Below are 23,524 nucleotides of genomic sequence, written 5' to 3' on the forward strand. Positions count from 1 at the left end.
ACTGCAACAACAGCTGTAGTCCCAAACGTATGAGATTTATTGACGTAGGTTCTTGAGTGTGTGTGCAACTTGCAACTTAATAGAGATGTACACTATTAGCCTCAAGATATCTCTAGTCTTTTCTGTTCCTTCAAGAGAAACAGGTTGAGGAGATCTAGAGTTTTGCCTCGTAACTCCCACCCACCTGCTAGTCTAATAAGAGGTTGATAGAGTTTTATCGATCTGCTCAGCGTGTGCATTCAGTCGAGGTCGAAGCTTTTATATGGTGCTTTACGTACCTAATGTCTGTGTCTCCTTGCCAATCTGACCATTTATTCTCTGTCTCTCTCATCTTCATCTGTCGTTTCACTCATTCATTGCCTCTCTCTTTTTCTCTTTCTCTCCAGAGCAAACCAGCAATGTACGGAGACTCCATTCAACTCATCATCTGCGGGCCATTGGTCAGAAACCGAGAGACGCCTTGACAGTGATGTTCAATCGGAGGTAGCTAAAGTAGTAAGGAGGTCATTAATGGAAGGACATTGAGAGTTTATATCCTTATTGGATATCGATTTCCTGTCTCCAGCTTCCACATACCAACAGTTGCACTGCCGCACAAGCGCCTATATTCATCTGGGTAAACAAAAGCTGGAAGTATTCCCGCTTTCTAGTGGATATAATCCTGCTGACTTTGGCTCATGTCACCACATGCCCCCTTCCCCTTCAGCTCCTCAGGGGGCTGAGCCAACCTGCTGAGGAGCATGGGCAGGAGGGTGGCTGACCCAACCAATCCGGTGCCTGCACTGGGGGTTCCCCTGGCAGGGGGGCGATGGGGCCCGCTGTGCAGTGTCGGGGTGCAGACATCTCCTGGACTGCGGACTCTTCCCTCCATCAAACGACACAGAAGCCAACCGACAAACACACAACAGCCCCTCACCATGGCAACAGACAGAACAACGGCAGCGGAGACAGGGGGAGTTAACAAAAGTGACAGCAACAGTCTGCCAGTGTCCAAGGAGACATCTCAGAACGAAATCAACAGCCTGACACAGGACGACATGGGGTCACAAGGGTCAGGCAGTGGAGTTTACTGCCAGATTAAAACTATACAGACAAATCCAAAGGACACTAGAGGTAAAAGGACAGCTAGATATACAAATGGCAGTGTGGTAGCCTCTGATGTGGTAGGAGGGGTTTGCAGTGAGGCCACAGAAGGCAAGGAGTCGACTCGAGAGAGGAGGAGGGTGCAGTCTCTACGTGGGGAGGGCCATCGCTCCGTATTAAAGACAGCGAGTGTTTGTACAACCGTGCACGCCACTCCACCTCGACCCTGTCGAATGATGCCGACTTCCCCGCCCCCGCTCTGTGGGACATGTGGGAGGAGACGTTCGCAGCTTACACAGTGCACAGGCGCATGCCGCAAGAGGGCTGTGACTCAAATAACAGCCAGCCAGACTTTACCTAATCCTGCACGTAAACACTTTGTGGCCCCCAACCAGTCAAGAAAAGAGTCTGCTCTGGACTCTCAGTCTCACAACAAAAACACAGAAACAGCAAGCAAATCCACACACGCGTCAGCAAAGACTACTCAAATACCACATCTATCACACACTATACCAAAAACACACAGTTCACATTCTAATCACGTATCACAAACTCAGAACAAAACAAAAGATTCAAAACAGCAGACAAGGCCACATTCGGCAGACTTTACTCATTACAAGGACTCAGCCACACAAACAACAGACACTCTGACTAACAACACAGACCGGACTACAGGTACCGTGCATACGCGACAAACGCACGCACCAACTGCAGAGGCGACAGAACCACATTCAACAGACAAACCCAAGCATGACCCGGCTAAAATACAGCACACTGATGAACACACACATCAACACGCATCAGTCCGCATCAACTCTAAACCTCCAGGCCCTTCTCTTCTAAATGACACAAAATCTAGCAACACCCCACCTCTCCCACCAAAAAACTCTCCGAAAGAGAGTCGTTCCAAACCGGCCACACCTGTAGCGCAGAACAAAAACACCCAGGAGACTGCAGACATTCCCAAAAAAACGTCCTCAGAACGGATGAAACTCAAGGACTACACAAAACAGAAGAGCAAATCATTTGACGACCACACGCTGCCTTGTAAGACTCATATGAAAGCACAATGTAACGGGGCGCCAGCAGGATTGTTGAGTGGACGTACAGGGAATGCGCCATGCGGGCTGGAGAGGCAGCTGCAGAGAGTGGAGGAGAACCTACAGTCCAATCAGGAGAAGATCAAGGTGCTTCTCAATGTCATTCAAGACCTGGAGAAGAGCAAGGCCCTCAGCGAAGGGTGAGAGAATGTAGTTGGGGAAGAAGGGAGGGAGGAAAATGACAGAGGAGAGATAGGGGGTTTAAAAATATAGAGAGGAAAAGGAAAAGGAGAATGAAGTGTGAAATGAGACAGAAAAGAGGGTTAGACATCGATGACAGAGAGCCAAACGAGGGAGAAATAAATATAAGGATGAAAACAGAGATAAGGGATTGAGAAAAAAGATAAGGGAGAGGTAGAGGTAGTCACTCAAACAGCGAGTGCTTAACTGTGAGTGAGAGAGTGAGCTAGAGTGATAAAGAGGGAGAGAGGGGGGGAAGAGAGTGTGTCGAGGGAGTGCATAAGAATGAGAAGAGAGCATAGTTGAGTTTTTATAGCAATATATACCGACAAGCTTTCAAGTCTGTGTAATAGATTTTAAATGTCAAGCCTGTGGAGAATTGGTGGTGTGTGTGGGCATGGATGTATGTGTGTGATCCAATCCTGTAGGGATATGTGATACCTGCCAGCATGTAGTCAATGCTAGCATCTCCTCTGTCCTTTTATCTCTTATGCCTTATAGTGTTTGTCATCCCCATGGTACCAGTGTCCCTTAGAAACATTGTATTGCCCCCAAAAGCAAACATAGCCTTTCCTTTTCCTCCTTTTCCTCTCTCCCGCTAATTCTTTTATACTTAAATCCTCCTCTCCTGCCCGTACATCCTTTGTTCTTCTTTGTTGTACATCTGAGTTGGCCCGTGTGCTCGCTTAATTTCAATCAATGCCCTCCTCTTTTTCCAGGCTTCTTGAAACCTGTTTCAAGCTATTCATTCCTGTCTTCACCTCCTCCGCCCTTGTACTCTTTCCCCCATCCTTAATTAATACCTTTTTTCTCTCCTTATCTTTCTTTCTTTCTTTCTTTCTAGACCTCCATATATGAATCAGGTTTCCAACTAACAATCTTTCATCCTCTGCCCACAAGCCATTTTTTGATCTTCCCCTTCTCTCTGCCCCCACCAACCTGTCCATCATTCTCTCATGCTGTCATGTGTTTGCTGTCAATGTTTTGTTTCCCCTTCCTATTGCTCTCCATACCTCCCCTCCTTGTCCTCAGAATTTCACCTTTACTGTCAGTAATTCTTCCTCCCACCCCCTACATTTCAAGCCCTTATTCTCACTCCTGCCTAATCTTTCATGCCCATCACTTCTTTTTCTATTCCCAAATATCCTAAACCCCATTCCTTACCATGTTGCCTCATCTTCTCAGAAATTCTACATGTCTACCTAAACCTTTTCTACCACTTTCATCCCTCCTTCTTTCTGTTCAGGGTTAACAGATGTCTCTAGCTCTAGACTAATCCCTATCAGATTACCTTTGAGAAATGCAATTAATGTTTAAGCTGCACAATAAGGCTCCTAAACTCAGTGTACAAGCGGTCCAGCCCTACGTGTGTAACTGTGTAATGTTATGTATTCATATTGTTCAGTGTGTGTGTGTGTGTGTGTGTATGCTTGTTGTGAAGATACACATGTCTCATGCTAAGTGTCTGAGAAATAAAAGGGTAAAAAGGCAGACTGAGAGGCAGACACAAGTAAAAGGGAGAGAGAGAAAGAAATTGAGAGATAGAGAGGAACAGACATAAAAAAAAAAAGACAGAAAAGTACGGGAAAACCAGCAAGAGGGACTGAATGTATCTGATGCTGTGCCAGAAATGAAAGTACCCTAAGTGGGCTGCTGTGATAAAAGTGTCGGCTGAGCTAAAAGGTTGCCGCTGTGCCCAGCTCCTTGTTTTATTTTTTTTCCTGAAGCAAATACTTGTCTCCTCTTGCTGTTGTTGTCTTTGATAAAGACTGTTAAGAGGAAAAACTGATTCCAGTCATACGGTCTTTCTCCATGTAATTAAAATGTCTATTTTATCAACATAAATCAGCTACTCCCTCCTCTACATGGTTCAGAGAAGGGGCAGCCAAAATATCTTGGCAAAATTAAGTGTTTTAATTACATGGCAGTCAGCATGTGCTTGTCAGATTTTTTTAATCCGATTTTATCTTCCAACATTTCTGTGCTCTCTTTAGCTCTGTAGTCTTGCTTAACCTTGATACCATGGTCTGCATGTGCAATTATATCTTTATAATGCACACCAATTTTCAACACAACCTCCTTCTAAAATGAAAAATTCATATACAGATGAGATAATGTTCGCCCAACCCTTTGCTTATAATACATGTCAGGTAATGTCTGGCTCCTAACTAAACATCTGTCAGACTGTTGCTGAAAATAGTGCTTTGTGATTGTTTTCACCTGCCTTGAAAGCCAAACAGACAGGTTCCAACCCACCAGGAGTATTCAGGCGTTTTTGTGCCTTATCACACCCCCTGGAGAACACACCTGATGTTGCTGCATTGTGTATGTGTGGGTGGAGAGAGCAATAACAGTTGTGACACCAGCAGTGGAGAGAACGAGAGTCTTTCCAGTCAAGAAAAGCAAGGCCTGTTTTGCTATTTCCACTATTTTTTCCTGTATTGTTCAATATAGGTGCATAATGATAAGTCTAGAAAGACTTTGGAGTGGAGTCCTGTCAAATATAAATATTTACTGTGACATCACCTAGTCTACACTTACTGAAAAACAAATGGAAATAATACAATAGTTGTTTAAACAATGTTGAAAAATGGTTGTTTCTCCTTGAGCAGACAAAAAAAAAATGCAAATACTACTTTACTAATATAACAACAACACAATATCCACAGTAGAAAATAGTATTAGCTACATTAGATGTGTAGTTACCATCTGCATGCACAGGTCTGTTCAATTAAACTCATTTTAAGAGTGTGTGAATGTTTTACATTTGTCATTTCTGCAGTCGCAGCTCATACAGAACTGGTCAGGACATAAACAACTGCCCCACCTGCCAAAAGACAGCCTGCATCATCTACAGGTAACCTGATCGAGATAATGAGCTTACTGCATTACATAACCCACCACTGACAACTCATCCTTTCCTAGAGCGTCATAAACAGCCCTGAAACGTCTCTTAGATGATGTGCCTAGAAAACTGTATGCCTTTTGTAGCCTTGAAAATGTTCCATTTCTCATTGTTTTCTTTGCTTTTCCAGGCTTTTAAATCACTTATTGCATCGTTCTTTTTTGTTTTCCTGGTATCCTGCTGTCTCTGCCCTTTTGCCTCACTTTGATAATTGTACTACTCAGAGAATATATCCCTATTATGCTGTATGAAAAATGAGAGAGTAAGTGATCCCCCTCATCAATATTGAAATGAATACGTATTCTGCGGATTAGAAAGCGGATTTTCTCTCCACGAAAGTTATTTACACATAAAAGAATGCTCTGCGCAAACAAGCAAATTAATTCAGCACCTAAATGATCCGTCTTTCCTGTACATTCCTGCCTTGCGTGTGTGACCTAAATAAGTAATTGCATTCTTAGATCCTCTGCAACTTACAGAGCAGCGCCCTCACAATCTGATACCACATAGTGTAGTTTAATCCTCCCATCACCTTCATCCCATCCTTCTCTTATTCACATTTTTTCATTATGTAAATTATTGCATCTTTTCATCCCATGCCTGCTCAATCTCTTTCTGCCATTTTTTCTCTTCAGTTTCTCTCTGCCCTGCTGAAAAGCTGGAAATGTTGGTTTTCATGTATAGTTTCATGGAGAACAAAAAAAAAGAAAAGGAAATAAAAGTAATATTTACTTCCTGCAACTGGAATAATCTGTTCTCAAAACCTTTTAGTCCAAAACTTTTTGTGTATGTACTAAACCAAAGCAAGCCTTGAGGCTAATTCCTGCTTGTTTACAATCATATATAAATCTCCTTCGCAGGCCAAAAGGGATAAAGACATATTTTTCAGGGCCTTTATCTTTCCAATTCTCCCTGCACTATAAAGACACTCGCCTGCAAAGCAGCACAACATCTGCAATCCTCCTGTATTTTTACTGTTGTTTCATCTCTGCATCTCTTCACACCCTTCTCCAACTCCCTCCTCATCCTGATCCCATTCTCTCCTCCCCTCGATGTTAATTAACACAGCAGGATCCTCAATAAGTTGTAATGAATACCAAGGGGAAAGGACAGAAACACTCATCCATCCATATTCAAATGCATACAGATACACATACGAGCACATACACACAAGGATGAAGACAGGGAAGCACATACCAAGAACATTTGTTTACACACAATAAAGCCAGTAGAATATAGAATTCTAGCTGAAGCTAATCAATTGGTTAATCGACAGACAATTAATTCGAAGCAACAATCAAGTCAATTTTTTAGAAGCAAAAATGCTAAAAATTCTCTGGTTCTAGCTTTGCAGAAGTAAGAATTTGCTGTTTTCCACATTTTTTTTTTGTTAGTCAGACAAAACGAGGAATTAAAACATTGTATGACAACTTGGACTGTGGAAAACAGTGATGATTACTTTTCACAATTTTCTGACATCTTATAGACGAGAGGATTTATTGATTCATTGAAAAAAATAACTGGAAGATTACTGGATAATGAAAATAACCGTTATTGCAGCCCTACAACTACCATTCACCCGAGCAGGAAAACACAACTGTACATAAATGCACCATTCTGACAATTATTAAATCCATATTCACACAGACAGCAAAAAACTTGAATGATCTTGAACTTGATGAAAAATTGATGAATTTGAAGGAACTGAATTTAAAAGACAAAGTAAGAAGACACAGACAAACTGCTCACGAAACTAAATTAACTACATAAACCTCTACGTTACAGATCAGCAGTGGTAGAAATCGGACGAGAGGGAATTATTTACAGATCATTAAGAACTATTATTTGCTTGTTTTACAAATTAACCTCCCTATAATCTAAGAGTGAACACGCAGTGCAAATAATCCTGTCAATACATACTGTAGTAACACAAAAGAATGTCTAATAACAGTAATTAAAACGTTATAATACTTCAAGGCCTTGAAGTTAGATCATTTCAGATACTTTCCGGAGAGCCTGGGGCTACCCTGATAACAAGTATCGTGTACGAGTATGTTGCTACTTCTCACATCATTATCATCCCTCTTTTCTCTCTTCACAGTTTTCTCAGAGATTCTCTTTTCAGCTCCACTTTTCCTTTGTTTTTTTCTGTACACATGCAAATATAGTCATGGATACACACATGCTAATTAAGCGAACAAAACAAGGGGAATTGGCTTTTATTAGACACGTCTGTGCACTCATTTCTTATGCATACATGCATGCACACGCTCATACAGACTCACAAACAAAGAAATGAATATATTTCACGCTATTTGATAGATGTTAATGACTTGGACAGATATGCAGAATCTACTTCCTAGTCATTTTTTCCCCTAATATATCAGAATAAGCTTCATTACATTACATATGCAGAAAAACAAATTAGCAGTGGTCCAGTGTGACAAACACACACACACAAAAGTCAGAAATACAAGAGCAATTTTTTTTTTTTTTTTTTTGATGGACAGTAACAGCCTGATCAAACTCTCAAAGAGGATTCTGGGTAGAGGAGATGGGAAAAGAGAGACACAAGAGCGGAGGATGATACACATGCGACTGAAACATCCATCCTAATGATTTGTGGTGGAAAAAGTAGGTTTTTATGTGGGCTGGTTGCCTGAAGATGTTTTGCAATTGTCAAGTCCTAATTAATCTGTATGATGAGAGACAAGGGGGAGAAGAACTTTTGACAGCCCCTGTTTTACTCCTAAAGATTAAACAACTCAAACACACACAAAGAGATATATGCATTCACATGTACACACACCTCACACCGAAAGGCATTCTCTCATTTTCTCCTACTCATACATACAACTAAGCAGTAATATATACCAACTATCAAATTTACTTCTATCACGCATCCACACGGATCTGAACTTTACACTACCCACCGAATCCCCTCTAGCCTGAAAGTGAATGTTTAAAAAATTTAACAGGTTCTCACAACCATCGATGCAACAAACACGCACAGTGACGCACGCACTTGCAAAGATGCTGAAGATGACAGCTTGCAGAGTGAATTAAGAGCAGCAGCTTTTCCCACTGTGCCATAATCCCATGAACAATAGTGAGAGAGAGGTAGATATGAGTAGCAAGAGGTAGAGAGAGAGAGACAAAGAGGTAGTTACACAGAATTGAGAGAGGGGGAGGTTGAAACCTAGTGAAGTATGTGGGTGAAGAGAGACCAGACAAAGAAAAGTCCTCCATTCTAAAACAAGAAGGACTGCAAATTAACTGAATGTAGGACAGGTGCACCACTTTATCATTATATATATATATATAAATTGTGTGTGTGTGAATAAAATCTGTGTTATCATTTATTCATGGCAGCCATCTCCCTTTCTCTGTGCCCAGCAGAGCTTTTACTTCCTCCTCTGTTCATTCGTTCGCTCACTCCCTCCATCGCTGTGCTCCTTCTAAGATAGCCAAGACCTTTCTGCCGTCCTCTTTCCCTGTCTCTGGTGGCACTCATACTCTCCTCCTTTACCCCCGTCTGTGTTCCTTCTTTTTTTGTCTCCCTCCTTTATTCTGCAGTGACCTCTCTGCCCTGTTTTATTAAAGCCGGCCTTTCTTTCATTTATCCATCCCCCCATCTCCCAGCAGAGAGGCAGTTTCTCTCTTTCTCCTCTCCCCTTTCCATCCATAACTCCCTGTACGATCCTTTTCCCCCCCTCACTCAGCTGTGAGCTTGCTATGGAAGATGCACACTTTGGAAGTCAGGGGAGCATGTGTGTTTGTACAGTACGTGTGTGTATGTGTGTGGGTGTGGTGGGATGTTTGGATACTGGAGGAGAAGAGGGTGGGTAGTTTTCTCTGCTCTCCATGCTTCATCATGAGGCTCATTAACTCCAGATGCCAGGTCCTATGCAACTCCACCTCTATAATCCACTCAACACACACAAATACAGTATTTTCTCGCGCACGCAAACGCGCAGTTACCAAAGGAGAGAGAAACTCAAAGTCTACTACACTATGACCTGCAGCAGTGGACACTTCAGAGAGATGGTGAGAAAAAGGAGTGTGAGAGAGACGAGAGAGGGAGGGGGGCAATGAGAGGAGCATAGAAAAGAAAGCCAAGAGGGCCTGCTTTGAACACATCACAGGAGCAAAAAAAAAAAGTTCCTCCCTTGCTCCTTCCTTTAGCTCCTCCATTGTGCAAATACTCTTCTCCTCTATTTTCCTATTCTCTCCGTTCCTGCTTTCTATTTCCATTCTCCTCCTACTCCTTTCATCTCACCAGCCTGTGATCTGTTGGTGTATGAAGCACAGAAAAATACTATGGACGTGAAATGAGTGCTGAGTCGAGGCCTGTGTGAAAGTATATGTGCGTGCTGAAGGTGCATATTTACGAGTTAAGAACACAACATGATTTAACGTCTCCATATAAAACTGCATTATGGGTAATTACAACCTCTCTTTAAGGTGTCAGCATTTTGCAACTACATTTTAACGTCACTTAAACTCCTTTGCTCACCTTTTCTCAATCCCTCTCTTTCTAATGTTGCTTCCTGCTCAGTAGATCTACACTTGTCCTCACATCCCTCTGCTCACCTTGTCCCCCCCCCCCATCTAATCTCTTATTTTGTGAAAAATGAGCTATATAAACAAATTTGACGTGATTTGACACTACCCCAGCCTCTGAATCATGCTCCCGCTGCCTATCCTTCATCCCTGTCTCCTTCCCCTTTAACTGCTATCTTTCTCTCCTCTCCAGTGTGGAGCATGATTTCCGACAGCAGGAGGGACGCTTCCATGGGGTAATGGAGGCCTTGGAAGGGGAGTATGATGTGCCTGCAGCCACTTTGACCAAGTCCACGCCAACCCCTTCTTCCTCCAGCCGCCTCAGCACCAAGGCACGTGTCAAGAAACTCCGCAAGAAATGTTTCTGGTGGCTATAAATTTTTGGAAGAACCACAAAAGCCTTTCTGGCCAGCAGATGCATACAAGTGTGTATTATGTTTCATGGGACCCCGAAAGTTCTACAGTAAAGCATCTCTCAAGTGGATCATCAAGTGGATGTGCAGTATATTTATGTTTCATGAAAGTCAGGGGGGGCGGGCATTTTTCCAAACAGTAACCCCGCTCATGGCACTTTATCTATGGCGATCCATTCTCAGCTCTGAAAAAATACACCAGGGGACCATGCAGAAAAAGAGGAATAAAAGACCAAAGGAGCTGCAGAACTTTCTTCTCTGATCTGCCTAAGAGGGAGATTGATTATCCCGCTCCTCTCCCTTCTCTCTGTGGGAGCCAGACTTAAAAGCTAATTTGTGATTAACTTTTGACTGAAAGTTGGGATACTGTAAAAAACACAAAAGATAAGGAATGACACTTTGGATGACAGACAGGCATACTGCTTGTCACTTGGCTGAGTGGCTGTCTAGACAGATGGACAGATGTATGAAGGGATTTATGCCAAGTTGGATTCATACCTACAGCTGGAAATGAATCTTCACACAACAGTTTTGGCTACAGCAATAAACAGGGGAATCAGAATGATTCTGAAATCCAAGGAATTCAACAGCTAATGGGAATACTGTGTCTCTGGACTGCTCGACAGCCAAAATTTGAATGTAGCAACAACTGAAGCGCTAAGAGGATATGAGTGGAAAACAAGCTGATGAGCTCTCGGGTAACAAAAAGACAGCCTGGTGGATGGATATCACAGTTTTGGAGAGCACAGTGGAGATTGTATTAAAAATACATTAAGAGACAATGTGATAGGCAGCTGATCAAAGACTGACAGGCTGTGTCACATAATTAAAAATTCTGTCAACACTGACTGAGAGAGTGATTGATTCTCTCCTTTATTACCATCTAAAACAGAAACGTTTTGCTGTGAGCTCAATCTTGCTTCAAGGATTTTCACACACACGCACACAAATATATACATACGCATACATATATGCACAAAAGGACACTTACAGGCTGTAACGCACACATGCAATGCACTCACTGAAACACAAGCACCTAATCCACCCCCCTCCCACCACCACCATCACCAACACACACACACACACACACACACACACGCATACACACAAATATACTTATGAACCAGAACAAACTAGGGGTAGACCAGTTATCACTTCACTGTTAGTTACTGACTTGTATTCATATTTCATAGATGTATCATTATTGGTAAAATCTGAGCCAATAAGGCAGAGATAAATTCTGTTTGAATTACAGTGAAACTAGCTGTTGATGTGTGGAGTATTTCCTAATTTCTCATTACAAAAATTATGCAGAACAATTCTCTGCTGACCACATGTGGAGAGCACAAAACCATCTGCTTTCATATTATTTAGCACCCACCAACTGTGACTGTCTGTTTCATTCAGTGCATACAGTAAAGTAACCCAAAAAATCTATCCAATCTTTCCAAGCAGTTATTCCAAAATAGCAGATATCAGCTTGCTCACATTAAATTCATAGTAGCTGATCATTCTGTTATCTATAAACCTGGACTGTAGCATTCAGACTGCTACTGCTGACTGGTTACATAAGCTATGATAGAGCAACAAATTCAATGCTAAAAACATACACAACATGTCTACACATCTTGTCAAAATGTAAAAAAAAAAAAATCTATTTTCAGGCCAAGGTATGTTGTCAGATTTAAAAATGATGTTACCAAACATTGTCTATGTAAAATCATAACACAATTAGTAGAAGAAAACAGTATTTTATAATAAAAAAAACTACAGTATATATAAGCAGACTTGTCAGTTATCAGAAAGTAGAACTCAAAAATCTGTGAAAATCCTGTATGGGTCTATCCCTGTTGCACACACAGACACACACACACACACACAAAAAGACACACACCATTTGCACAATGCTTAGTTCAAAGCAGTTTAGAGCGTAAACCATTAATCTCACAAGGGCCTACTTCAGCTGCTTCAGGCTGACGAGTTGCCACCAATTAGAATCCTGGATGATACCACACATACTAATTAACCAATCCATATCCAAAATGCCCTGCCCTTGCATTTTTATAAGCTGTCCCATAACGAGTGTGTGAGCTCCCACGATGCCCCTCTCTTCCTGATCTTCCTCTTGTGTGAACAATAAAAATATGTATTTTGAACAAAATGCGCTGTTGTTGACATACTTTGTGATTCAGAATGAAACTGAATAGCAGACAGGGTAAATAAGGAGTTTGCTTTCTATAACAGAGGACAAAGTGTGAGAGAGACACGAGAGAGAGAGGGGTTTGTAGTGTTTAGAACATCTGTTTATAAAAAGCCAAGAATATAGGCCACATGCCAAAGTTGCATGTACTTACGATAAGAGCATGCTCTCGACCCATTGTGATGACTGTCCGGTTGATGATCCTCAGCAGAGACACCACTATGTCCTGGATATGTTGAAATGTTTCTCCCTGAGAAAACAGAGACAGTGAGCAGGGAAGAGAGTAACAGATAATGATGGAGAGGGGAAAAAAATACAAAGATGAGTGAAAGTTTGTTAGATTTTCTCAGGTGTAAACACAAAAACACATACAGATGCACAACAGTTTCTGTCACGTTCACGCAGCATCAACTCAGGCGTAGCTTTGGCGCTGCTTTCAAGGACATCTCAGAACTTTTTTCTCTACAAAACTTAAGAGACTCGTCAGGTTTTGTTCGTGTAGCCGTTACCCCACACATGAACTATCCTCACTGCGAACACAACCAAGTTTGCATACACAGTCCAAAGCTTCACTCAGGTGCTGAATGGATGGATGAGAGATGAAATGAAACTAGAGAGAGAATAAAGATTTGTGAATCTGAAATTTAAAGTGTCTTCACTTTTCAGAGATAAGCCTCACCAAAATATTCAATTAATCATTTTCAGTGTGGACATTTGAACTGCAAGGGTTTTTTACACATGGGTTTTCTTTTCTTTTAAAGCCACTTTTCTCCCATGTTTCTTTTTTTCCCCCCCATCTGCCTTGAGGGAAACAACGGGGACGAATTGTATTTAAGTCCGTCTTTGTGTTCAGACCCTCCTGAGTCAAATGACTCTTTCCTAATTAGAGAGGGTCTACAGGTTTCAAAGAAACACTTTAAACTGAAATTCGTAACTCATTTTAGTTAAAATATCATAATTAGATGTCATCTGCATGGTCAAGTGTTGTTAGACATTAAGACTGGCACATTAACTATGGTTGAGGCTGTCAATGATCTGCTAGTTGTTGATTACTGCCTTTCTGGCTAATGTCCATTCAACCTAGAGCCTTCCCACAGGATATTTTTCTGCCCTTTGGGTCGTTTCACCCATTGAAAGCAAAATACAAAAAACAGTTTCTTAAAACTAGGAATAGGCGATAAGTTTTCTTTTATTACTGTGACATTATATAATATATGACAGTATACTGTGGGGATGACATTTGGTGCTTTAGGAAACACTTTCAAAATAAATTTGAATCTGAATGTGACCAACACATAGAACACGAAGACCTAGATAAGACTAAGAGACTACAGCCACGCTAGCGGCTCTGTGAGGCTATACTTAAGCACAGCGGTGCTTTGAGCCAAATCCTCACGCCAGCATTTAGTTCAAAGCATCACTGAGGTCAAAAATACTTTAGACATTGTGCCAGCTATTAATGCATTATATGTTTGCAAAGACAAAAATAAAATTGTTTGCTGACCTGTAAAAACTAAAAGACAGAGAAATGAAGTCTTACTCATTACAGAAAAAAAAACAGGACAGGCCGTCTCTCAACACTTTGCATGCATGTATAAAATATGCATCTTTTTATAGAGGTATGGCTCCAATGTAAATAAATTCTACACAGACACACACACACACTAACTATGCTACAGTGAAGCCGGTCAATGGAGGCTGACTCAGAATTGCCTGGGGGTAGTGACACACAAGTGAAGCATCTGCTGCATCCAAACACACCTTGGAATTAATGCTGGTGGGTACATCTGTGTGTGTGTGTGTGTGTACAACCTTGTTACCATAATCTGACCCCAATACGTGAGTGTGTAGTACATGAGTGTAAGTCCTTGTATGAGCTGATCAGTAAAGCAGAGAGATGAAGAGTGAAGGTCCAAAAATAACAGAAGGAGGTAAAAAGGACTCCAAACTTCAAAGTTTAAAACACGCCACTCTCTCCCTCGGTGTGTGTGTGTGCACGTCTGTGTGTGTGATGTGATGGCAGATGATTTTAAGGTCCTGATGAGAATCAGGTAGGCATGATTAAACCACATTAGATGCACTGACTCATAGCCACAGGACACAGAAAAAGTAAACAACTGTGTTTGTGTGTGTCATCTCACGTACCATTTCCATCTCAAACACACAAACACTCTCGCATAGTTAGGTTGAGGCGCAGCTGTTGATCCTAAATAAGCCTAAATCTTTTTGGCTCACTGTAGATATTTTGGTCTCCTGGAAAGCATTTCTCAGACAGCCGTCTCCAAGCAGGAATATGACAGATGAGACACAATGCTCTTTCTCTCTCCTGCAGAACACAAACGCGTTGAAGTCGATACTCTGTTCATTAATTCCAAACTGTAGCCAAGCTGGTTTATCATCTCTACTGGCGATACCAGCAACATTATATAAAGAGAAAAACAGAAATTATTGTTTTGGGATATAGTGGAAAGAAAAAAACGAGCAAGCTTTGAGCCAAGCCTCTCTGTCTTTCTCTGTTAGTATCCTTTATCACACACATGCACACACCCAGGCGCGTACAAACACAAAAGTTACAAAGTTACTTATGAATTCAACACAAACTCTCCCACAGACTGGAGCATCTGTCTATCGCGGTCTCTTCTCTTCCATCTCAGTTTCTCCATTTGCATCTCTCTCTTTCACAAGTTTGGAGACATCTGTGGCGTGACAACTTAATCAGGTACCACCAAAAGAGAGGGAAAGTGAGATGGAGAGATGGGAGAAAAACAAAGGAGAGGGGGTGCAGAAAAGAAGGGGTGGAGAGTGAGGAGGCGAGACGTCTCCCATCACCTCTTCCTCCTCTGCTTCTGATACTTTTCTTACTTCTTCCACCTGTTCTTTCTCACACCCCCACCTTCCAATTTCATACTGTCTTCTCGCTAGCTCTCTGTATTGTTTTCTTCTAAAATCCCTCCACCTTATTGTCTAAGAAATAAACGTTATTACCGCCATCTGTTTAGCTTTTAACCCTCCATCTTGCTTTTTCTATTCACTGTTTTTTCCATTCTCTCTGCATGGCCGTGTGCGTTTTTTAATTTCCCTGTCCTTTTCTGCTCTTGTTCATTTTTCCCCTGACAATTCTGAAAAATAATCCTACACAGTTTGCCTTTTTCAGTCAGATAACACATCTGTGTGTGTGTGTGAGAGAGAGAGAGGGGCTTTTCATTGACAACAACCGTGTCTGGCTTTTACAAAGAGTTGTGCAGCAAGAGCAACGTAGAGGTGTTGAGGTCAAGCTTCCTATTAAACTATGCTAAGTTTACTCTAGTAACATGTATACACCAGACAATGTAGTGTGTGTGGCTTTAATGTTACAAACTGGCACGGGGGTCAAATAGCAATATGTTGTTTGGGTGTAGATTTATGAAAAAAATACTTTGAATACAACAGAAAACCCGTATGAAGCTGTGCGTCACTGTTTTTCTAGTCTGTACATGATTGTATTTGTACCTGTCATGTCCTTTTGACACTCTGCCAGTGCCTGCTTTTGTTCTTTACCTCAACCGACGCAAATTCATCTCATCAAATTCACTCCACTCCATTCATTACTTCTCTCTCTTCTCCCCCCCCGTCTCCCTTGTCTTGGCTGATGCTTCATTAGTGCTATCCAAATAAATAGAGCTGAAAAAAGCAATACCTTCACTTCAAAGACTCAGCAGGCTGTCAACAACTTGCAAGAGCAATTAAAAAGCTCTCGGCTGGATTCTGGCACTGCATTTGTTGCATGTGTTTGTGTCCCTGTATAAGTTTATAAGTTTAAAGTGTTTAGTTCAGGAGCTAACTGGATTTTGATTTAACAGGCTAACATGCAGCAACACGCGTGCAACAAAATCAATTAGATTCTAATTGGTCAAGGGCTGCTTCCCTGCACGACTGGATGACTGAGGACAAAACAGCTTAAGGCTATTTTCTTTACTCTTCGGGAGACAAGTTCCAGTGGGGTGGCCTAGAGCTCAGGGGTAGTTCACATTCATTCTACGATGCTAAAAAGATCAAGGGAACGTCTTTTAATTGCGGGCTGGACAACTTTTCCCCTCACATGTTGCTGATAATAATGCCTTGTAAGGGAGAGAGGTATTGTGTAGCTTCAAATTACATGATGTTTGACGGTTCTGTCACTCATCAGTTTCTCTTGATTGGTCTGCCTCAACTGTAAGCATCCACTGTTCTATGATCTTGGTTATTCAGCTATTTTTATTTTTGACAGGCCTGTTCATCTTTTTATATATGCAAATTGTGTCTGGATAAACTGAGAATTGGTGTTGTTGCTGCTCGCGCCAGGAATCAGGATGAGTCACTTGAGTTGTGCCTCAAGTGACCACTGAGGATTTGATTTTGCTTCCCACTGACATTTGATTATATCTGTGGGAAACAGCAAAGCACGGTTATAAAAGAGAAAAAAAAAAAAAGACATTTCAGGTCATACAGCTACCGCTGAAAGCTACAGAAGATTGGGATGGCTATTTTGCATACTGGCTAAAACTACATAGAAAACCTTAAAATCAAAAATGTTGGAAAGAAAAGGAGAAATGATGTAACAATGTAGAGAGAGAAAGATAAAGACCCTGCCATCTTGCTTTAGGCAGATGCTGAGATTGGGAGGTTGTTGTGCTACAGGCAACAACATGAACCAGGATGTCCTTAAGTCCAGTCAAATTGTTCTCTATGTTCCCTATTCACACCCGTCCAGAATGAACAGAATGAACGAACTGAATCATTTCAATGCCGACTGTAAAGAGCTGCCGAGTGTCTCACCACATTGTTCCTGCTGAGGACCTCCAGGATGTTGTTGAGAAGCTCCAAACTGTTTCTCCTCTCATCATGAGGACCATCAGCCATACTGGCCAGTGCCCCACCTAACTCCCGCAGCATCATGGGTAGCAAAACATCACGGCACTCTGTGAAGAAACAAAAGAACACATGGTCAAAGGTGACACCTTTAATAATCGGGAATAACACACAGTAACTGTACACTGGTTACTTTTTTTTACAGAAGGAAAACTACTCAGTCCGTGAGAAAACTTAGTGTGAGACAGTGTTCACTATGTGAGAGTGATGTTTTATTTACTTATATTGGGCAAAGCCCTAAAACAGAAAAATGCCCTAAGATGTTCAAACACAAGCATCAACAGTCACACATCAAGATTTACTTCAATATGATTCCGCTTTCAAAAATCTTTTAAAGCCTGAACCCCGGACCCGTACATCAATTGGTGCTGCACCTGTGGAGACAGCTGCACCCACACAGCAGAGAGTAATGATGCTACTGCACCCTGAAGAAGAATTCAACCCTAACCCCAGACTGCACAATGGAGTGGTATCAATCAAGTGTCTATTTACAGTTCCTATGCATGTCTGCTGCTCTGTCAGCCAGACAGTCAACACATCAATCACCATGGCCTAACGTTTCCTCTTTCCCATCTCTCTGATTAATCCTTATCTTTAGTTAATTCATTTGTTAATTTGGTCACACATGCAATACATCATCAGTAATTACATCAGTGACAAAGTATTTCTAAGTGAGGGACACTAATGTGAGAAATCCATTTCATTTATGTTAAAATGTACATAGTTAACGTATTTTAAATGAAGTAATCCATTCGATTTCTGTACTATTTACACCTGCTTAACTGCTCTATAAACCCTTTATGGATGGTCACAGCTTTTCTCTGAGGGTTGTCCAAAGTCATTCTAGTAATTATAGGAAATCACTGAAGTACTAGAGTATATGTAGTAGTACTGAAGTAGAATCTGAGGTAGAGGCAGAAACCGTCTACCGATATTCAAGGGTCAATTGTTTCTCTGCATTTTCTTAAGTCTCTCTGAATGGGTCATTAATATTTCCAAAAGGTGTTTGATATTCATTTCAAATTTCTTGCAGATATTTTCTTTATGACGAGTGGACTGCCTTCCAGATTACATACATGGCAGCCATGACTGAAATTTTATGCCATAGTAAGAGTGGTGGGAGATCCTACTTTAAAAATCAAAATAATGTAACTGACCTAACTTAACCTAAAGCAGTGTTTGGACAGTAAAACTAAAAATAAAACAAGGAAGAGCTTAAAAACAGTCCCATCTCACAGTTGCATGCAAAATAACATGTCTGCAAAACCATTTTCATGTCAAATTAATATAACTAGAAAACAACAGCGTCCTGCGAGGCTGAACAAAATGCACGACTACACCTTCTATGTGCTTAGTGAAATGGTTGACTTTGCTTGTAGGTAGTCTTTCTAAACTTTTAACTCTCTTGACAAATTGCTGACACCAGACTAGGCTTCCAAAACTCTGCATTGTTTTGTAAACAATAACACTGCCATTTGATGATTTAATGAGACTAGTGATGTGACTAGGCAAGCTCTGACAGACAATTTGAATAATTGATTTTTAATGGGGCTGTCCTACTCAAATTATCATCTGATATTTAGAAGTCAGCAGAGCTAGTGGCTTTATCACCAAAGACAGACACAATCCAAGGTGACAGCGAATGGATTAAAACAGACACTATCAAAGATGTTGATCCAAAATTTAAGTTTATGTTTTCAGTTGATTTATAGATGTGATGGTCCCATGGCTTGTACTTATACTCTGTTTCTATAATGCAGCAGGTACCCAGAGGTCCGGAAGATGATCATTATAGTTGGAAGCACCTAGGCCCAGTGCTCTCTTCTTATAAGACCCTGCTTTTCTGGCCGAGAGGCTCTCTTCCTCCCCGCGCATTGTTATTTTGTTTTTTAGCCATCCAACACCTTTCCCTCACACCACACCTTCCACTCACGTATGCATGCACCCTCACCACTGACAACCACATCCCATTGTATTCTTAGTTTGTTTTGTGTTTACCGTTGTGCTCCTGAGTTAAATAAATTACTCATTATTCAGCCTACATCCCTAACTCTTATCATGGCCTCAGAGCCACATCGTGACATAGATGTTAACATTACATTTATCTTTATTATGTAGGGTGACCTACTACTAGTTTCTGCTATAGCAACTTACTACAGCAACTCTAACATTATTAAATACTAATAATAGCTAGTGGACACAGTTAACATATAAATTTGATTATCCGACAGGTTCCACAATTTAGCCAAGTTGGTTTTGGATCATGGATCATGATTACATATCAAATGATTTACCTGTCAGATATGAATGTTTAACTGTCATTACAAATGATGTACTGTGCATTTACAAATATATATAAGGAAACTGTGATGGCAACAAATTCTGGGATTAACTGAGAATTTCATTATATTTAAAGTGTATTTTTCCTTGTGTCTACCAGCTTGACCTTTCCCTTTCTTTTCCTCCTCTTTCTCCATCTATCTGCTCCCCCCCTACCTCAACCCTTCTCCCTCCACCACACCATCCCTCTCTTTGTAGCCCCAGGTAGACAGAGCCCATTAAAAGCTCATCTGGGCTGATGCTCGTTAGTTCCATTATTAACTGAGCCAAGACTATGCGCCTGCTGAGTGGACCCTCATCACAACAGTCACTCCATCACACAAACATGCAGAGAAAAAGGGGGGGGGGTGGCGGGTAAGACAGCAAGAGAGAGGGGTGGAAATGCATGAGTCACAAATTGCCCTCAATGACTCAGAAAAATGGAGGGAGGTGAAGGAGGAGGGACCTGGACAGGTAGAGGGAAGCCAGCTGGAAGAAGAGTTAAGTAAAAGATTGGATGAATAACAAAAGTAGTATCTCAGTGCAAAGTAATTTAAATCTATTTGACATAAAATACAATCATTAAAATGGAAATAGGGGGGAGAGCGTTTTAATGAACCTTTATCTTTCTTGAAAATGTACCTCTCTCAGATTTGAACATGAAACTAGGAGACATCCTGGTCATTTCACTGTGCCCTTTAGAGAGGTAAGAGGATGGTGTTTTAGATACTGCAAGCTTTGTATTTGAGTAGATACCCTGATAAATCTGTTTAATCCATCAAAGCAGAAACTCATCATCTTTTGTCCTTTCAGATGAAGAAAACAATGGGTTGTGTTTTGTAGCAATATTGTTGTGTGCGTGTGTGCTTGAGAATTAATCCATCTGCCTTCCTGGGGGGTGGATGTACCATTAAACCTGTGAAGGACTCCATTCCCTGGTGCAATGACCCCAAAGCCACCTGCTTCTATATTTCTATTGATCTAAGAAATAAACCCAGCTGATATTTCCTGCTGCAACACATTCAGGGGAGAGAAAGTGAAGTAGATAGCTGGAGTGGGGTTGAAAGGGTATCCTGTTGTGTGTTACATTGTGTGTTTTGTGTTTTTACTCTGTCAGGAGCCAGGAGTAATGAAAAAATAACCGAGATTGCAAGTTTCAAGGTTTACGCCTACCTTGACCCAGTGTGAGTGTGCAGGAGGACAGAGGAATACATTTACTGAAGGTCCACACATTACCTCACTGCAAAATTTAGAAAAAATTAACATTGGGGCACACCAATACTTGGATAGACTGGTATCTAGCAGTTCTGTAAGGAGTTTTACATCAGAGGATGAGTTGCAGACACATTCTAGCACATGAGAAGTTGCTGTTTCTTTTTTAGGTCTTTTTAGGTTTAAAAGCTGTACATGTCTTGGTTTAGGTGTGACCTGTCTCACTTCCTCTAGTTATCCTCTTACATAACATACAAAGTGCTGCCTTTGTTGAAAAAGAGGAAAGAGCTTGAGATGGAGATTAACAGAGCATCCAAACAGAAATTGAGACTTATCTGTACTTCCTATTTATTTGTGGTTATTTTCTAAATTAAAAATAAAGCCAAAACTTTCAGCAACAGTCAGGTAGATATTTTCAGATTTTATATACTATAGACTGCAGCAATTTTATTGTTCACAGAGACACAATCGGCTCTACTCTGGTGGTATTTATCAGCAAAGAACCTTTCTACAGCAGCTGCTGACACAGGAAGAGTGTATATTTTCACCAATTTGAATAGTGATGGAAAAACAACCTGAGTCTCATGCTTTTTGAACACCCTGTAAATCCTGCCTTCTTCTGGGATCATGTGTATGCAGAGTAAAACACTTTTAGTTCAGTCAGCAGCTGCCTCTCATCTTAAAATTCAGAAAACATATAGAAAACCCATGAGCAACCTAATAGCTTACTCATCTTCAGTATCTTTCTACTTTGACAGATCTGTCAGGGAGCATATTGTCTGTTTTGATTTTACCTAGATTCCCCTTCCCTTCAAATCGCCTGTGGAGCTCCTGAGTATGAGCATCAAAAATTATGAAGTACAGGTTGCCTTGGTAATGCTCGTCCAGACTGTCTTCAGTCACTGATGCGGAACGGCGCCTTCAACTTTGCAGGTATTTCTCTGTGTTTTGCCGGCCCCGAAATAACATCAGGAATGTAAATATCTGCTGCTTCAGCCTGAATGATGGCTTTCTCAGACTTCTTTGAACTGCACCATGGTCCTCAGGGCTTTCAGTCTTGTAAGAACACCAGCTACAACCGTGTGCAGTTCTCAGGTAGTTCATTCTTTAAGAGGGCATCTGAAATGATTGCTATTTCAAAGAACACTGGGGAAAGCTCTGGGGAACATACCATACACTCCAATCCTTGTGAAGAAATAGTGTATGTGTGTATGTGCTCCAATTGAGGGATATGAAAAAAAGTCTTGCCCTCTGATAAGTATTTTCTCTTTTATTTATAGAAACAAATGATGCCTCCTCACAGTGGATAACATTGTTGATTTAGTAAAACATTAGTCAAAAGTGAGTGATGCCTCCAGCATTTGTTCTTGAAGTTTTTAAAAGCAGATATTGCAAGGACACATATTGTGTTTATTAAAAGAATGAAAGAAGACCCACCTGAGGTCATTTCAGTGAGCTTTTAATTATTGACTCAGTCAAAATGAATTCAAAGAGTACCATCATTGTTGCTGAGTAGTTTAACTACTTGTAGAAACTTCTTATTGTGGAAATGCAATACATGTCTTGGCATAACTATTAGATCTACTTTTAAAGGCAAAAAGCTTGAAAATGAAACTCCCTTTCTTCCATCAAATCTATAGCTTCTGTCTATATTTCCTGTTCTCACTCCTCCTGGTTTCTCACTTTCCTCATCTGTTATTTCTGTTCTTTCTGTTCCTTGGTCCTCTATTGCAAGCTCCTTCCTCTCCATGTCATTTTCCATCTTGTTTCTTGCCCTCTACTGACCCTTTACATGTATTTTCACATCTTTCCTCTTGGTTTCCATTAATTGTCCTTGACACATAAACCTACTCCTCTATCTCTCACAACTCTACTTCTCCATCTCAGCATTTCAAAGACATATTTCTCCACAAGCCAACAGTATGTATCAGTTACTAGCAGTGTTCCCACACCTTCTTAAACATCAAATTCAAAGACTTTTCAAGGACTTTCCAGGCCCAATTCCCTCAAATTCAATGACCAAACATGGCATAATTTGAGACACGGATCAAGGTTAATTACTGTTACAACACAGAATTCTTATAATGAGAACTAGCAGGCTTTACAGAAGCTCACAGACTATGTGGTCTCTTGTCTTCTCTAACACAGCACAGCAAAACAACATTCTACTCTTGCACAAAATATATAAATTCAAGCACTTTCAATGACCCATGTTTATTTACGTCTACTTTCAAAAAATTTCAAGGCCTTGATTTTTTTTTCCCTCTCAAATTCACAAACTTTCAAGGATTTCAAGGACCCATGGGAACCCAGTATTTGCCACTTATTAATTCGTCCAACTGATCACCGGTTTTATGTTGTCACAAGCACAGAACAGTCCTACATGTGCTGCGCTCTAGATCTGCTCTGACTTGAGCCTCTCAGACAGAACTTCCTTTCGGCCTGCATACAAATCCGACATCTTTCGCTAGGATTGGCAGACTCTAACCCGAGTCATGGCCCTAATCCTATAACCTTAAACCATTTTTGCAGAGGTCTGTTTGGTGAAGCTTGCTTGGGGCTGCTCGTGACGAAGCAACCTAAAAAGCCTGAGAGGCTCAACTAAGGGCAACAGGGGGAGCAGTGTCAGTGAAGAGAGAGAAGTAGAGGAAAAATGAAAAAG

The 23,524-nt window shown here is 41.1% G+C and overlaps 2 protein-coding genes across 3 annotated transcripts in view; one reads left to right on the top strand and one right to left on the bottom strand.

The window, feature by feature from the left end:
* Positions 1-23,524, bottom strand: part of LOC121901407 (dedicator of cytokinesis protein 2-like) — a 100,362-nt gene that overhangs the window by 37,821 nt on the left and 39,017 nt on the right. For both annotated transcript variants that reach the window (XM_042418175.1, XM_042418174.1), the window contains exons 25-26: positions 17,239-17,381; positions 12,599-12,694 (exon numbers count right to left, since the gene is read on the bottom strand). In XM_042418175.1, coding sequence (XP_042274109.1) covers positions 12,599-12,694; positions 17,239-17,381 — 239 coding nt within the window. The remainder of the gene's footprint in view (positions 1-12,598; positions 12,695-17,238; positions 17,382-23,524) is intronic.
* LOC121901409 (hyphal wall protein 2) lies at positions 741-12,440 on the top strand. Its single transcript, XM_042418176.1, has 4 exons — positions 741-956; positions 996-2,323; positions 5,146-5,220; positions 10,025-12,440. The coding sequence occupies exons 1-4, from the start codon at positions 741-743 to the stop codon at positions 10,206-10,208; spliced, it is 1,803 nt and encodes a 600-aa protein (XP_042274110.1). The 3' UTR covers positions 10,209-12,440.

Source organism: Thunnus maccoyii, chromosome 8 (genome assembly GCF_910596095.1).
Source record: "Thunnus maccoyii chromosome 8, fThuMac1.1, whole genome shotgun sequence".
Taxonomy (NCBI): domain Eukaryota; kingdom Metazoa; phylum Chordata; class Actinopteri; order Scombriformes; family Scombridae; genus Thunnus; species Thunnus maccoyii.